This window comes from Mesoplodon mirus (genome assembly GCF_964341445.2).
Source record: "Mesoplodon mirus genome assembly, chromosome: 3".
Classification (NCBI taxonomy): domain Eukaryota; kingdom Metazoa; phylum Chordata; class Mammalia; order Artiodactyla; family Ziphiidae; genus Mesoplodon; species Mesoplodon mirus.
The window spans coordinates 198,917,527-198,932,445 of record NC_138978.1 but is presented as its reverse complement, the minus strand read 5'-3'; the positions used below and the strand labels follow the sequence as shown (position 1 = coordinate 198,932,445).

General features: G+C 63.1%; 1 protein-coding gene across 2 annotated transcripts in view; it reads right to left on the bottom strand.

Moving 5' to 3' along the window:
• Positions 1–2,178: 2,178 nt before the first annotated feature.
• The window catches only part of LGR6 (leucine rich repeat containing G protein-coupled receptor 6), a 97,678-nt gene continuing 84,937 nt past the window's right edge, over positions 2,179–14,919 (bottom strand). For both annotated transcript variants that reach the window (XM_082615161.1, XM_082615162.1), the window contains 8 exons: positions 14,164–14,235; positions 13,251–13,316; positions 12,290–12,361; positions 12,039–12,110; positions 10,689–10,814; positions 9,753–9,913; positions 6,450–6,530; positions 2,179–3,609 (listed from right to left, as the gene is read on the bottom strand). In XM_082615161.1, coding sequence (XP_082471287.1) covers positions 2,354–3,609; positions 6,450–6,530; positions 9,753–9,913; positions 10,689–10,814; positions 12,039–12,110; positions 12,290–12,361; positions 13,251–13,316; positions 14,164–14,235 — 1,906 coding nt within the window. In that variant the 3' untranslated portion in view covers positions 2,179–2,353. The remainder of the gene's footprint in view (positions 3,610–6,449; positions 6,531–9,752; positions 9,914–10,688; positions 10,815–12,038; positions 12,111–12,289; positions 12,362–13,250; positions 13,317–14,163; positions 14,236–14,919) is intronic.

Below are 14,919 nucleotides of genomic sequence, written 5' to 3'. Positions count from 1 at the left end.
GAGGCCAGGGCGGCGGGAACCAGCATCTCCACCACCGCGGCCCCTGGGACGGACTCTTCCCCGTGGGCACCATCTTGGAATATGTCATCAACCCAAAACAAAGGCATCTACATGCATTGAATTATTTGGCTTTTGGTGTTGAGTTTAATCGATGATATACCTATCTTCATAATCTACTGATCACTGCGGAGAGAACCAAGGATTGACACACCGACTTGCAGGAAAGCCAGGCGAACACGAAGAAACTTTACTTCGCCTCTCGTGTTGGGTGAATGTACAACATCTACGAGGCTTTTGAATGATAAAAACAGTTCCTGGCAAACACCTCTCCTCCAACCAAAAGGTGGAGCCCTGACCAATGCCCAGCTGGTTGGGAATAGAACACAGACAGCGGTGGGGCTGCCCTCGAGCTTGCAGCCCTGAAGCCCCAGCCCTCCTCGTGGGAGAGGCCAATGCAGGTACGGGTCTCACGACTCCTGGGCTCCAACGCACGGCCGTCCTCCCCCAGCCCACCCAACAACAGCTCCAACTCCGGGGGGACGGTGGCCACACAGGGAGGGGCCTGGACGACCTCCCAGAAGTCGAGGCTCCTGAAATCACACCCGTTTTGCTGTCCGTCCCTGGGGCATCTCGGAGAACTCCTCTCATAAGAGTCACTGCTTCTCAGCACCAAAGTAGAGCGACCTCCTTCCACAAGAGGCTCCTGATCAACCCGGGAGGTGGAGGGACCGGGGTTCTCACATCACCAGCTGACAAATGAATCCCCCACCACCGGCGAGCACCTGCCGGGGCTGGCCCCATGCCTGGACCCTGGGGCTCTCCTGTGGCACCAGGGCAGCACGTCTGGCTTCAGAGCCTGGCCTCTGACTTAGAATGAGATTGAAAATGTGCCGGTTCCACCGTGGTCCCCACCTCATCCCTCAACCCCACCTGGTGGCTTTGGCGACTCCCGTGAGAATTTCCACTTTGGGGGGAGGGCAGGGAGACAAGGAGACACTGGACTGCAGGCCATGTAACTATCAATAGAAGGACCTTCCCAGGTCGTCCTAGGAGCAGAGGCCCTAGGAGGCTGGCTCAGGACCACGACAGCACTCGGGGAGCGCTGGGTCCTGCTGGGTCCCGGATTCCGACTCCCATCCCGACGTGGCAGACGTCGGGGTGCCCTGGACAGGCCTCACCCTCTTCCTAGCCCCGGCTCTCACACCTTATCCTGTATTTGGGGGCAGGGAGGGGGTGCCCTGGTAAAAAGCAAGGGAGGGAGGCCACGACGGGAAAGGCAGAAGGTCCCAGCCAATCTGGGGCGCCCAGGAGTCCCAGGCCTGGGTGACGCTTCCTGCAGCCCAACACGCAACACAAACATCCCCCCAGGCGCTGGCCAGGGGGCTCCCTGTGCCCCCTAGAGGGCAGGGCCTGGGGCACAGAGGGAGGGCCAGGCTTGGGGCAGAAGATGGCAGACGGAGAACCACAGGAACCACAGGAAGGCAGCCGGGAGCCAGGAACCCTCCGTCGTATGAGGGTGGAAGCTTCTCTGGTGGCTGGGAGCCCCTCCACCTGCCCCGTGCCGGGGTCTGAGGCTGGAACACAGGGCAGCAGCCCGCTCCCCACTCTTTTCAGGGCAGGACAAGAGAGACAAGAAGGTCACATCTGGTTGACAGGGTCTAGCTCCCAGGACCGGGCTTTCAGGACTGGTGGCCTCTTGTGATGTCACCAGGTGGTGCAGAAGGGGGCCCCTGGGAGAGACGAGGGCTGGTCTGTGAGACGCTAGTAGGTATTCCACGAAAACCCAACCGGCAAACCAAAACCCATGGTTCAATAGTCTGGGGAACTGGCTTAAAGCAAGTTCAACAGATCTCACTGCTGTGGGATTCTCCTGCCTCTCTACCACACTGACGTGCACCCTGAATCTCTAAGAAAGGGGCACAATGTCTTGTTTTCAGAAACTTATTTTCACAGGAGTCTTTTGGGCGGCATATCCGGGACCAGTGGGGCACAGAGCACACGTGCATCCAGTCCCGGAGCGAGGGGAGATGCCCTGGCGGCCCCTCCGTGGCCTCTGTGCAGTCCCCTGCCCATCGCACCTGATCCTGGGCCGCTCGGGCCCCACCCCCGTCACTGTCCTCTGCGCCCCTCATTTCCCATAAGCGGACAAACGTCCAGACCTCTGGTCCTCAGCCTCAGACACGACAGGGAAGAGGCCAGAGCAGGGCCGAGGGGAAACCAGGCCAAGGCCACACGGTGGTGGCCTGGGAGAGCGGGGGCCGGGGGCGGGGCCAGCTGGTGGGGTTTATTTTACAAGCAGCGTCCTTCACAGAGGGGGCGGGCGGGGAGGGGCGTAGGGGAACGGAGAGGACATTTACAAGTGTGAGGCCAAGGCAGAGCCAGACGCCTGGAAGGCCCCGGCCCCCGCCCGGCACCCCTCTGCTGGCACGGCCCCCTCGGCCCCCGGCGGCTGTCCGCCGTCCACGACGGGTGGCCAGTTCCCAAAGCGAGCTCCCTCTGGCTCCACCAAGTGGCTGCCCTCCGGCCGGGAGCCCCCGGGCTGCTGGCAGGGAGCGAGGGTCACGGAGGTGAAGCCGTAGGTCTCCAGCCCGGGGGGCCGGCCCGCCTCGGAGGCCTCCAGGATGAGCTCCACGTCCGAGAAGGCCACCAGGGCCTGAGTGGAGTCACAGGAGCTCGGCTCCAGCTGGCCGGCGGCTGCCAGGGCGAGGGGCCCCGGGACCCCTGGGCAGGGCCGGAGCCGCCGCAGGTCCTCCCGGAAGTGGGGGCTGAAGAGCAGGTAGAGCAGGGGGTTGAGGCAGGCGGGCAGGGGCAGCACCAGAAGCAGCCCGGACTTGACGGCCTCGGGGGTGACGGGGACGAGGCCCAGCGCGGACGCCAGGCTCAGGAAGGCCACGGGGCAGTAGAGGAGCCCGTCAGCGAAGGTGAGACGGGCCACGTGGCGCACGGCGGTGCAGTCCCACACAGCCTCCAGCTCGGCCCCGGGCAGGTCGCAGGAGAGCCTGATGTAGGCTGCGGCCACCACCAGGAAGCAGGAGGCGTTCAGCATCACCAGCGCCGCGGCGAAGCCCAGAGCGGCCGGCCGGCCTTCGGGCGGGGCGTACGGCAGGCAGAGCGGGGAGGCCCCGTACTCACCCACGGAGGCCAGCGGCAGGGCGGCCGCCAGCCCCGCCAGCACCAGGCAGCCCAGGGCCCCCGCGCGCAAGCTGCCCGGAGCCGGCGCCTTCCCACGGGCCCGCACGCAGGTCACGGCCACGCTGCAGTGCACGGCGGCCAGGGTCAGCAGCAGCACGGAGGCCTCGGAGCCCAGCACGGACAGGAAGCCCGCGGCCCGGCAGCCCGGGCCCGACTCCCAGCGGGCGCCATACTCCGCGAACCGGCCGAAGGTCAGCGCGTCCACCGAGGCGAGAAGGCCACAGGAGAGGCCGGTCAGGGTGTTGGCCCCTGCGATGGCCCCCACCACAAACTTGACCGGGGGCAGGGGGCCGGGCCCGGCTGCGGACAGGCTCAGCAGCACCAGCCCGTTGCAGAGCACGGAGAGCAGCACGACGGCCCACACGGCCAGGCGGATGCCCCAGCTCTCGAAGAGGTGCTCGCAGGGCTTGAAGGGGCCTGTGGGAGAGAGGACCAGACTCCAGCCTGGGGCCCCGGGGCTGACACAGCCTCACCCATCTGCAGGGCAGCCCTGCAGGCCACCGGGAGTCTCAGGACTCCTAGTGGGTCTGGGGGAGGCGCAGAGGACACAGAAGGAGGGCTTCTTCCACGAGCTGCAGGGGGTGGACACCAGCCCAGGACACGGAGGCACAGACGTGTGAGAAACGCACACACGGTACAGACTAAGGCAGCACGGACCAGCCTTGGGGAAACATCAGGCAGAGCGGCCCTCCCCATGGAGCAGCGTCCACAAGCAAGGAAGGGACAGGCTGGCCTGGAGGAGCGGCCAGGGCAGCAGCCCTAGGGACAGGCTGGGGCCAACCCACAGAGCGGCACCCAGGACCCTGCCGTGAGGAGCCTGGCCAGGTGGGCTCTCCCTGGTTCCTCGGCCACATCTAATGCTCACGACTGGGTCAGAACATCAGAGGGCAGGTGGCCCCTGGGGTTTTCCCGTCTGGTTCTGCACTGGATGGGGGACAGCCTGGCGTTGTCCATCTCTCTCCCCAGGCCCTGTCCTCAAACCACCTTGTAACTTCGGACACCTTTGTTTCTTCACCCATTTTGACCTTGGACTCCTGTTCTTCAATGTGCTGCTAGGTGGCTTGGAGATTTGAGAGGATTTGTGACAGCTATTTTTTAAACATTTTTTTTTCTGATTACCAAATAGTAGATGTCAATTGTAGAAAAACTGGAAAATGTAACATGGAAAGATTAAAACTGCTTATGATCCTGCTCCTCAGAGAAACTCATCATTTTGCTATGTTTTCTATCAGTTTTAAGAAATACATATATACATATAGATTTTTTTAACTAAATTGGGACTTTACTGTACATAGTTTCTCATTCTCTCTCTTTTTAAAAATTTATTTATTTGGCTGCGTTGGGTCTTCGTTGTGGTGCGCGGGCTTCTCATTGCGGTGGCTTCTCTTGTTGCGGAGCACGGGCTCTAGGTGCGCGGGCTTCAGTAGTTGTGGCTTGTGGGCTCAGTAGTTGTGGCTCGTGGGCTCTAGAGCGCAGGCTCAGTAGTTGTGGTGCACGGGCTTAGTTGCTCCATGGCATGTGGGATCTTCCCGGACGAGGGACTGAACCCTTGTCGCCTGCATTGGCAGGTGGATTCTTAACCACTGCACCACCAGGGAAGTCCCATAGTTTCTTATTCTCTTTTTTAAGTTAAAGTTTCATCATGCACACTTTCCCATATTGTTACATGACTGAAAAACACGTTTTAGGTGTCTGTGCAGTCAATATGGGCGCACCAGAATTTATTTGGCCATTTGTATGTGCTATTGTAAAAGTGAGTGCAAGTTGGATTTTGTCTTTTGGAGCTTCCCCTTTTACGTCATCGCTGCTCATCACCGGTTTTCAGAGGCCTCGTGAACACACACCTGCCCCTCCAGGTGCGCTGGTGCGCTGGTGCGCTTGCCGCTGCGGGCACTAGAGGGCGCGCTAAAGCCGCGAAGCGCGGGGCGCGTGTGCTGCGGGGCCTGGGCGGGGCTGGGGAGCCGGTGAGAGGGACGCTGTCCACTGCCTTCCACTCGTCCGACGGTTCCCAGCCCGGCTCCCGTGGCCGCTGCTGCCTCCGGGGCGGCCTGGGGCTTCGCGCTAAACACAGAGGCTGGGCTGGACCAAAGGGGAATTTTCTTTGTTTCTTGACAGCAAGATGGATTTAGGGGAGACTGAAGGAGGCTTCCTCAGCCGTTAAGGAGCGGACAGTGCTGGAAGGAGTCCCCCGGGACACCCGGTGTTTTACGCCCTGGAGAGGTTTACCTACGAGAGACGGCACCCCTCCTGGGATGGAGTGGGGAGGGATGCAGAAGGGGGCCTTGCAGGGTGCTGCCCCTGCTCGAACTCTGCGGGTCTCAGACGAGCCAGCCCCGCACCCCGACCCTGAGCAGTGGGGTCCCTTCACTGAGAGAAAGGTCCTCCTGGCTGTATCACTTCTGGCGACTCGTAAAGGTCGCTTTGACTCCCCTCCCCTCCCCCTCTCCCGCTCCCCCCAAGCAGCCACCGAAGGGGGACGACAGCCCCTTCCCCAGGAACGACCACAAGAGGCTGAACTCACAGAAGACTTGGGGCTCCTGAAACGGAGCAGGACGCCGTGTCCTCCCCACCCCCATGTCCTCCGCCTGCCTCTTGTCGGTTTTAACCAAAGAATAAGTTTAATCAGAGAAGCGAGAAAATGCAGAAGCAAAGGAAACAGTCAAACAGGACGAAATAATAATAGTCACTGAGCAAAGTCCAGGACCTCCAGTTCCTCCTCGAGGGCTGTAGATAATATTCTGAGCCACGTCCTTTGAGCTGTTTTATAGATACTGAAACCCGCCCCCGCCAGCTGGAAGAAGTTAACTACATGATGAACAGATTGTAGCCATGACATAAGCTGTCACAATTCTGAGAACCGGCCTCAAGAAATGGGAACAAACCGACCCTGGAACTGAAGCCTAACTGTACTTAAAAACAATCAAGATGACGCTGGTCAGACCACCAATGACCAATTTCAAGATGACCGTCAGAGCTGACTGTTCTGTCTCTGCATGTAGCCCCCTCCCGCTGCCTATACATCCCTGAAACTCCCCCGTAAAAGCTCTTGCCCACTGGTTTTTGGTGGGGGGAGTCGGCCTTTGGACGTGAGTCCACCCCCACCCCCAGGTTGCCAGCCTCCAAAGTAAAGCAAACTTTCCTTTCCACCGACCTTGTCTCTCGAGTATTGGCGTTCAAAAGGCGAGCAGCTGGACCCCACTTTCCATAATGCTCCTTCCCCAGTCCCTGCCCTCCCCACCCCGAGGCACCCCTCTCACCTGGAACAGGGCTGCACTGGACAGTGGGGTGTGGCCTGGGGTCCTCCATCTCCAGCTGGAGCTCGTCTGGGTCCACATCATCTTAGGGGAGACCAGAAACTGGCTCAGACCCTGGTCTTGGTGTGGGTCAAGCCCCACCTTTCTCCCAAACCCCACCCCTCTGAGATGTTGTCCCAACTCGTCTGCTGAGCACGGGGCCTCCCAGCGGCCCTGCACAGGTGTGTCTACCCGCGGGGGCAAACCTCTGGTCAGCTCCCTATCATCCGCCTGTGGCCCTTTATGCCTAAGACCTGCTCTTCCTGTAACTCAGACACCGAGTGCCCCCATGTCCTCCCAGGCAGCTGCACAGAGTCAGGGGAGGCTGCCCTGCTGGTGGGGGCCCTCCACACGAGCCGGCCCACCACTGTGACCCCGTGTCCAGCTGGGAGCCCTGCACACCACAAAGGACAGAGCAGCAAGCGGGATGTGCTCGGAGGAGGTGGACCAGGGACGGTGACGACAGCCGAGCCGCTGGGGGTGCTGGACTCGGGAAAGGCAGGGTGAGGGGAGGAACGCTGTCCTCAAACAGCTGCTGGCCTGCAGGCATCATTACACCCCGACGTGGTGACGGTCCCAGACGGCAGAACCAGCATCAACAGACGGGTCACAGAAGGAGGCAAATCGTGATCCAGAGGGAGAAGTTCTGGGTCTTCCTACACAAAGAAGCTCCCAGCATCAGAGTGTCCAACAGAGAGGTCACGTGTGCTGAGCGTAGGACCCTGTTGCTGGGCATTGGGCACAGGCCGGGGGCATGTGGGGTGGACGAGACATGGCCCTGCTCTCGAGGAGCCGTGGGCACGTACGCTGCACCCAAGAGGTCACCTGGCGCCAGAGCTGGGGCTCCCCCAGCTCTCATCCTCCAGGCCCCGCGCCGGCGGAGTCCTCATCCTCACCAGCTCACTGATCCTCCCCACAGCTGCAGGAGGCAGGCAGCCCCGGGCATCATCGGACAGGTGAGGAAAGCGAAGACCTTGCCTTGGGTCTCACAGCCAGTGAGCGACAGAGCGGAACTCAGACCGAGCCTCGCTGGGCCTCAGAAACAAGGTCGGGGGACGGGGAGGCGGTTGGGGGAGCTTTACAGATGCACGCGGTGTGTGTAACTGGAGAGATGGAGAGACTGGAGCAGAAAGTCCCCAGTGTGAGAAGGGCGCTTCTCTACTGCATTAGCAGACAGACTAGATCATCTTTAACCATCCTTCCAATTCTAAGTCTAGGCTCTGCGATTCTGTTAGTCTGAGAAAACAGGATTAGAAAGGCAAATCCCTTGTTAAAGAAACTCCAAAACGTGTTTGAATCAAATGGCATTATTTTCCTTATTCGCTCTTGTGCTGTTTCTTAAACCAGGGCCTGCAATCTCCAGGGGGGTGGACATCTCAGAGGCCATAAATTCTTTAAGAATATTGAAATGATAAATGATAACTAAACCAGTTTACAGTTTATAAAGACGAAACTCTCTTTTGCAGTGATAATTCATCATTGGAAGATCCCCCTCGAGGCTTGTGGGATCTTAGTTTCCCTACCAGGGATTGAACCCCGGGCCCCTGGCAGTGAGAGTGCCGAGTCCTAACCACGGGACCGCCAGGGAGTTCCTGGAAAGTTTCTGCAGTTGGGTTGGGGTAGGCGGGGGAAACTGCCTCTCCTGGAAGGTTAGGGAGCCGGCCAGTGGGCTCTCCACCGTGTACAGGCCAGGCCCAGGCAGGCGACCGTTTGTCACACTTGTCCCCGCCTTCAGCTCACATGTCTGCTTCCTGTGTGGAGCCTTCCTCCCACTTAAAGGGTAAACAGTTCAGTTGGGAGCTTCCCCTGGAGGCAGGGAGGCCCTGTGGAGCTGCCCATGGCCTGGGCGCTGTTGGGTGGGCAGGGGGCCGGGCTGTGCCACAGCCTAGCATTCCATCCCTCGCCACCTTTCCTGCTCTGTAGAACGGAGCTCAGCAGTGCTTGGAAATCAAAATGCACGGATGAGATACAAGAGCTGAGGCCTGTGGACTCCGTCTGAGGCTGTAAGGTCACAGCCAATGTGCTAAGGACCGTTCTTCACCGAGGGGGAAGTGGGCTATGGCTGTAGCCGCGGCCCTGGTGCCGTTATGGCAATGGCCGCCCACCATCCCGACGCCCTGTGGTTCTCCCAGACTCTGGCCTGGTGGAGTTTCCCTTTCAGGAAGGAAGGTTTCCACTCCTTCCATCCCTGCGGAGTGGACGGCAGACATCCAGGCCGCCCCGGGGAAGCTGCTGCCCCTGCCGCGCCTCACGCTCTCCCGGGAGGGCTCCCGTCCCCTCCGCCGGCCCACGGTGACCTCCTGGGCTCCCAGCTACACTCCTGCGTGTCTGGCCAGAGGCCCCTCCCTGAGTAGCCACCGTGGACGGAGGGCACACGCTTCCGTCTGCGGGATCTTCAGTGCTCCCGATGGCCTGTGGGGCGCGAACGCCGCTCCCAGTTTACGGATAAGAAACGGAGGCTCCGCAAGGCCTTGTCCATGGTGACCCAACCCGTGAATGGTCTGGTGGAGTTAGAACCTGGGTCCGTCTACACTGGCGTGAATGTTCTTACGTGTTTAGATCTGATCTTTCTGTTTAGCTTCTGCACTGACACATTGTGAAGACGGAGTTAGAGACTGAAGGGAAACCCCAGAGTCGGGGCCTTTCCCCTCCCTCCTAATTCTGCTCGTGCTCTGCGACAGGGGGCGGGCCACGAAGACCTTCTCTCTGCCCTTCATCAGAGACCCCAGCCCGGAGGTGTTCCACTCTGGCCTCCCCAGAGGCCCCCGGGCACCGGGGCCTCTGAAGTCCCTGGTGAGACGGTGGGGCAGACGGCGGGGGCAGCAGTGGCCCCCAGCTGCTCCTTTTGGCTCTGAGACACAGCATGAGAGGACCCTTTTCCAGAAGCAGGTTTAATTTAATTGATTTAGCCTGACCCCGCCTGGCTCGGGCTGATTGGAAAACGCTGTCTGCTCTGAGGACGCCCGCTGCAGGGCTCACATGGCGGGGCGGGGGGCACCGTGGAGGAGCTGCGGCCCACGAGGCCCACCAGGACAGGGCTGTCCCGTGAGCCACGGCCTGGGGAGCGCCCTGGGGGCCACAGAGGGCTTGGCAGGCGGGAGGCCTGCCTGTTGTCAAGGTCAGCGCCACCCTTGTGTCCCCGGGCCTGGGGGACAGGCGTGAACAGGGGCAGCCCCTCCCTGGGCCCCCGGCAGGCCCTGCCGGCTCCCCTCGGGGTCCTGCTCCTCCTCCCTCCCGGCCCCCCCACGGCCCCCCAGGGTCACTCACAGCGGCTCTCGGCTGGGCCGGCAGGGAGGCCCAGGGGCCTTTTGGGAGCGTCCCGGTCGTCAGGGTGAGGGCCCTGGGGCGCCCGTCGGCCCAAGGCCTTGAAGAAGCCGGGACAGACGCCGTAGGAGCAGCACTGGTAGGCGTAGGGCACCTCCAGGGTCCTGGGGAGTGGGGGAGACGGCCACCTTAGCCACGGTCAGAGGCCCGGCAGACCACAGCTGCCCTCCAGCCCCCGAGCGCCCTGCTGGAGGCCTCCCGCCCACGGCCTCCCAGGCTTCTTCCTCAGGGCCGCCGCCTGCCCGTTGCCCCCCAGGGCTCTGAGTGCCGTCCAGCCTCGTCCTCCCTCATCTAGAGGCCTGAGCCAGGCTCCGACGGGGAGCAGCTAGGCCACGCAGCCTGGGAGCTCTGCCCCTCCGGGCGGCCCTCCTCTTCCCCTTGCGAGGAGACAGGGTTCTCCTGGCCCCTCCTCACCCTCGTCCTCCATGAGGCCTGCGCCCCGTGCCTCTGGGCACGTCAGAGCTGGGTCGGTGCCCTGCGGGTGAGGCCGGACCCCCACTGCTTTGCAGCAAACAGAGCGTGGGCCACACGGGCTGAAGGAGGCCTGGGGTCCTCGGCCCCAGCAAGGACTGAGCAGCTGTTTTCTACTCATCAGCACCCTGGGCTCGGCCCTGATTCCAGGCCCGGAAGCTGCCCAAGTAGGCAGGGGGCCTTTCCCCCATCTTACCTCTGTCCTCGCCGGGGTCCTCCAGGGCTGGGATTGGGAGAGCAAAACGCTCCACGGGGATGAGGAGAAAGCGGCCCTCCCCACTCAGGCTTGGCCAGACCCTGGGCCTCCAGGCTTTTCTCGGGGTGAGGCCCTGGGCTTTCTCCTGTCCCTCCCGGCCTGGCCACTGCCCTGAGGCAGACTTCTGTAGGTGTGGGGACGGGAAGCCTCACCTCAGTTTGGGGAAGCTGTCCTTGGGGAAGGCCTGGGACAGAGCCCAGTTCCCTTTGAGCTTCAGAAGCACCAGGCCCCCAAGCCCAGCCAGGGGCAGTGTGGTCAGCTGGTTGTCCGTCAGGTCCCTAGGATAGTGGATGGTCAGGGTCACTGGCAGTCAGGGGGTGGCTGGAGGCAGACTGTGCAGAAGGCGTGGCCAGTGTGCCCGGGATGGGAGCCAGAGAGGAGGGAAGGAAGGCTCGGCAGGAAGGAGCACGGATGCCGGGCAGGGGCGGCAGGGTGGCCAGGGCTCCGTTGTCCCCCACTCGTGGGACCTCGGGGGCCAACTACACGGGGCTGTTGGAGGTGACGCCACGCCATCCCAGCTCCTGGGTAACATAGCTGCTCAGCCACAGCTGCTGGGCCCCGTCTGAGTCCTACCGGAGTCCCTGTCCACCACACCAGGGCATCCACCTGCTATGCCGGCCCCCGGCCCCCTGCTCTTCTGAGGACGTGGAGGCCAGAGCTGGGACTGAACAGCGCGGCCGTCTGGCCACATGCAGGGGTTTGGTCACTCGTTCTGTTTCAGGGCCAGCTTAGTAGCCAGAGGTGGAGATGTGCATGGCTCCCCCTGGAGAAATATCAGAAGAAGCCAGGCCTCCAAACCAGACAGCACGGCCACAGACCGGCAGCGTGGAAGCGGCCTGGGCTGGGTGTCAGGGAACCGGGACCCGTCACCAGCTGCCCGTGAAGCCGAGGCGTGTCGCAGGTCTGCCCGAGCCTCAGTGGCCTCATCTTTCAAAGGGATAAAAATACCCATCCGAGCACCGTGGCGGGAGCAGAGTGAACGGGCGGGAAGCAGAGGTGAGAGTGCGGCCCGCAGCCCAGAGAGCAGGGCCGTGAGCGCCGGGGTCCCGGCCCCTTGAGTGAGCACCCACCTCCCGCAGGCCAGGGAGCACCTGAGAGGTGAGGGGCAGGGCTGCGCAGTCTCCGGTAGACGCGCCTTCAGGACGTGGTGGAGAACAGGCACCGCTGTGCGCGGTGGCCCCGCAGGCCCCTCCTGGCGCTGACGCACGGCCCTGCAGCGGCCCCACCCGCTCCCTGTTCGCACCCCGGTGGTTTAGGGACCTGGCTGCCCGGAGGCTGAGGCTGCGTGTCGTGCTGCAGAGCTTGCAGGGGTGGCTCCTGCTCATCAGGCCCACGTCTGTCCAGGGGGCTGGGAATGCCGGTTAGGCTGGAGCCGCGTCCCCAGCATGTGTGGCCGACACCCACGCGTGTCCCACCCCAGGCCGGGCCCTCCTGCCCCTGCTGGGCAGCCCACAGGCCCATGGTGCTCCGGCACCCAGGAGGAGAGGACAGTGGACACTCACAGCTTGACCAGGGAGCGCAGGGTCGCGAAGGCCTCGGGGTGGATGGACCGGATGGCGTTCCAGCTCAGGTCCCTACGGGCAGAGGACGTGACAGGAGGGGACAGTGACACATGGAGGACCCGTCGTTCTTACCCTGGGTCACCGACACGTGTGCCATGATGCGGGCATGCAGGGAGGCTGCCCCCCTGGGTGCTAGGGGTTCTCATGGGGTGCAGGCGTGCAGGGAGGGTCCCCCCACCCTAGGTACTCACAGGGCCTGCAGGGAGGTCAGCTGGCGGAAGGTGTCAGCTCTGATTTCCCAGATGCGGTTGTGCTGGAGGCCACTAGGGCAGCGAGAGAGGCTGGATGAGCCCAGAGGCCCAGACACTGCCCCCACCCCGACCCCACCCACTGGGAGGAAGAAAAGGACCCAGCCCGCAGAATCACCAGAATTAAAGGGAGCATGGGGGATGTGGCTGCCTTGGGTAAATGGGTCAGGAGACAAAGCTCCAAAGCCGTCCCTGTGGCCCCAAGGAGCGTGAGCTCCCAGGGCTCCCACTGGCCCTGGCTCCCAGCCCTGCTGGCCTCGCTCCTCGGGCCCTCCAGACCCTAGTCCAGCAGCATAATGCTGCCCGGCCCCTGGCGGCTCCCGACGGGCCCAAGCTGGGGGGCAGAGCTCAACAGACTGGCGTCTGAGCGGGAGATGGACCCTGGGCCTTGGCGAAGGTGCAGACCCTCCTGCCTTCAGTGTCAAGGCACCAGCACAGGCCCTCACGCCCCCGACCCTGCCTGGTCCCAGGGCACAGACACAGAGGGCCGGAGGCCCTGTCACTTGGGGCAGCAGGAGCTGGGTGAAGGGAGCTTGGAGAATCTGTGAAGTGGTTTCGGTCCCCGTGGAACCTGCAGCCCAGGTTTCCCTCCTGGATACGACTGTGCGTGTGTGCTTATGGAAACCGAGAGCCTGGGCACTTCCAGTCCCCCACGGCCACCCCACGTCCAGCCCACCTGCCCCTCCGCTGGCCCTAATCACTGTCACGTTTCTTGTTGCCTTGACCCCCAGGGAGCCGCCTCGAGACCCCTTTTGGGCACCATCTCCTGGGCTGTCACTACGAGTCATGGCCTGTCCCGGCCTCTGCCGAGCTCCCAGCCCTGACCTCAGGGTCAGCAAGCCCAGGGAGGGGAAGGTCAGGGTGCTTGCTGACCCCGCCCTCAGGCCCAATGCCCCAGACTCACATTTCCTCCAGCTTCTGACACCCGTGCAGGCTGGGCAGCCCCTCGATCTGGTTGTGAGACAGCTCCCTGGGGAGAGGAGGCCGGGCTGGTGAGGGGAGCTGGGCCTCAGGGACACGGCTGTGGACCTCCTCACCCCAGGCACTTCCCTCCAGCTCCCCGCTGGGCCCCTCCTCTCTGCGGGGCCTGGATGGGGCTGCCTCATCCATATGAAGGCCCAGGGGACCCTGGGAGGGCCCCAGGGGTCAGGAAGCAGGAGGTGAGAGGGGCACGACAGGGCCACACTGGGACGAGCCAGCTGGCCGAGGCTACCCAGGCGGTACCACTGTCGCAGTACGAAGCCGACGCCTCTAGGGATCCCCCGGCCCAATCTCTCACCCAGCTGAGGCACACAGAGGGGCCAGGACCTGCCCATGGACACACAGCCTGTCGGTGGCAGGCTGGACACCCACCCAGGTCTGGCCGTGCACATCTTGAGCCAGGGGCTGGGGTCCATGGTGAGCACCTCAGACCCGAGTGAAACTCAGGGGAGACGAAACTCCCTGCTCCCCACGGGACACGTTAAGCTCCTCTGTGGTCCCTGTGTAGACTGGGGTAACCTATTAGAGCCACTTTAGGGGGACCTACGACGTGCCGGGCGCTTCCAACCCTCCTAAATGAGCCCACGTTTTGCAGATGAGAAACCGGAGCTCAGAGACACAAAGCGGGAGCCGGGGTTCACCGGCGGGAACTGGCAGAGCTCGGCCTCAGCCCCGGCTCTGACTTCACAGACCGAGGCTTTTCCCTGAATGGGAGAGGGCAGCTCAGCCCCTCTCGGGCAGGTCTCAGCCCAGGCTGCCTCTCTCCAGGAAGAGAGTGACCAGGGGACAGAGGCCAGAGGGGCCTTGCCAGGCGGGAGGGCGCGGGAGGCACTCACAGGACACGGAGCCTGGGCAGCTGCTGGCACATCCCCAGGGGGAGCCGCCGGAGGCCTGCACGGGTCAGGGTCCTGAGGGGAGAACGGAGCGGGGCTGGCACCGACCCGGGCCCCGCCGTCCCCGGCCCCTCCCCCCGCCTCCCCTCTGGCCTGACGCTGACGTGGGAGCACAGAGCTGACAAAAGAGAAGTGGGGGGCACGGGGCGGGGGGCTGCAGGGAGAGACAGGAGGAGGTGGGTTGGGGTGGACAGAGGGGCATGGCCGGGCACCGCCTGGCAGGCGGTCCTGCAGCCAGACCCTCCCGCCCTCCCCTTTGTGTCCCCCCCCGTCTCCTGGTGTCACCAGCAACACAGGGGCCGGACCCTTTTCTGCTCCTTGTAGGGGAGGGGGCCATGCGCAGGCCATGGATGGAAACTCCAGCCCCAGTGGGGCCCTGGGAACCAAGCCCAGAGCCCGTGCCCTGTGCCTGGGGCAGGGAGGATGCCGGGGCACCCGGGGCAGGGCAGTGGGCTGAGAGCAGGCTGCAGAGCGGCCGGCCTTGGGACAGGGTGCTCTGGGGAGGACGTGAGGCCAAGGTCATCCTCGGGAAGCTACCACTTCCCTCGTGGAAAATTTTCCAGCGCTGGGTGTTGGCGCGACCCTTCTGCTCACTCTCTTACAGTGAATCGAGGGCCTGCTGTGCTCTCACCCCTCCCTCGCCAGGACAAAGTGGAAACCAGAAGGCACAGGAGGTGGCTGTCACAGCCCCCCTGCCGC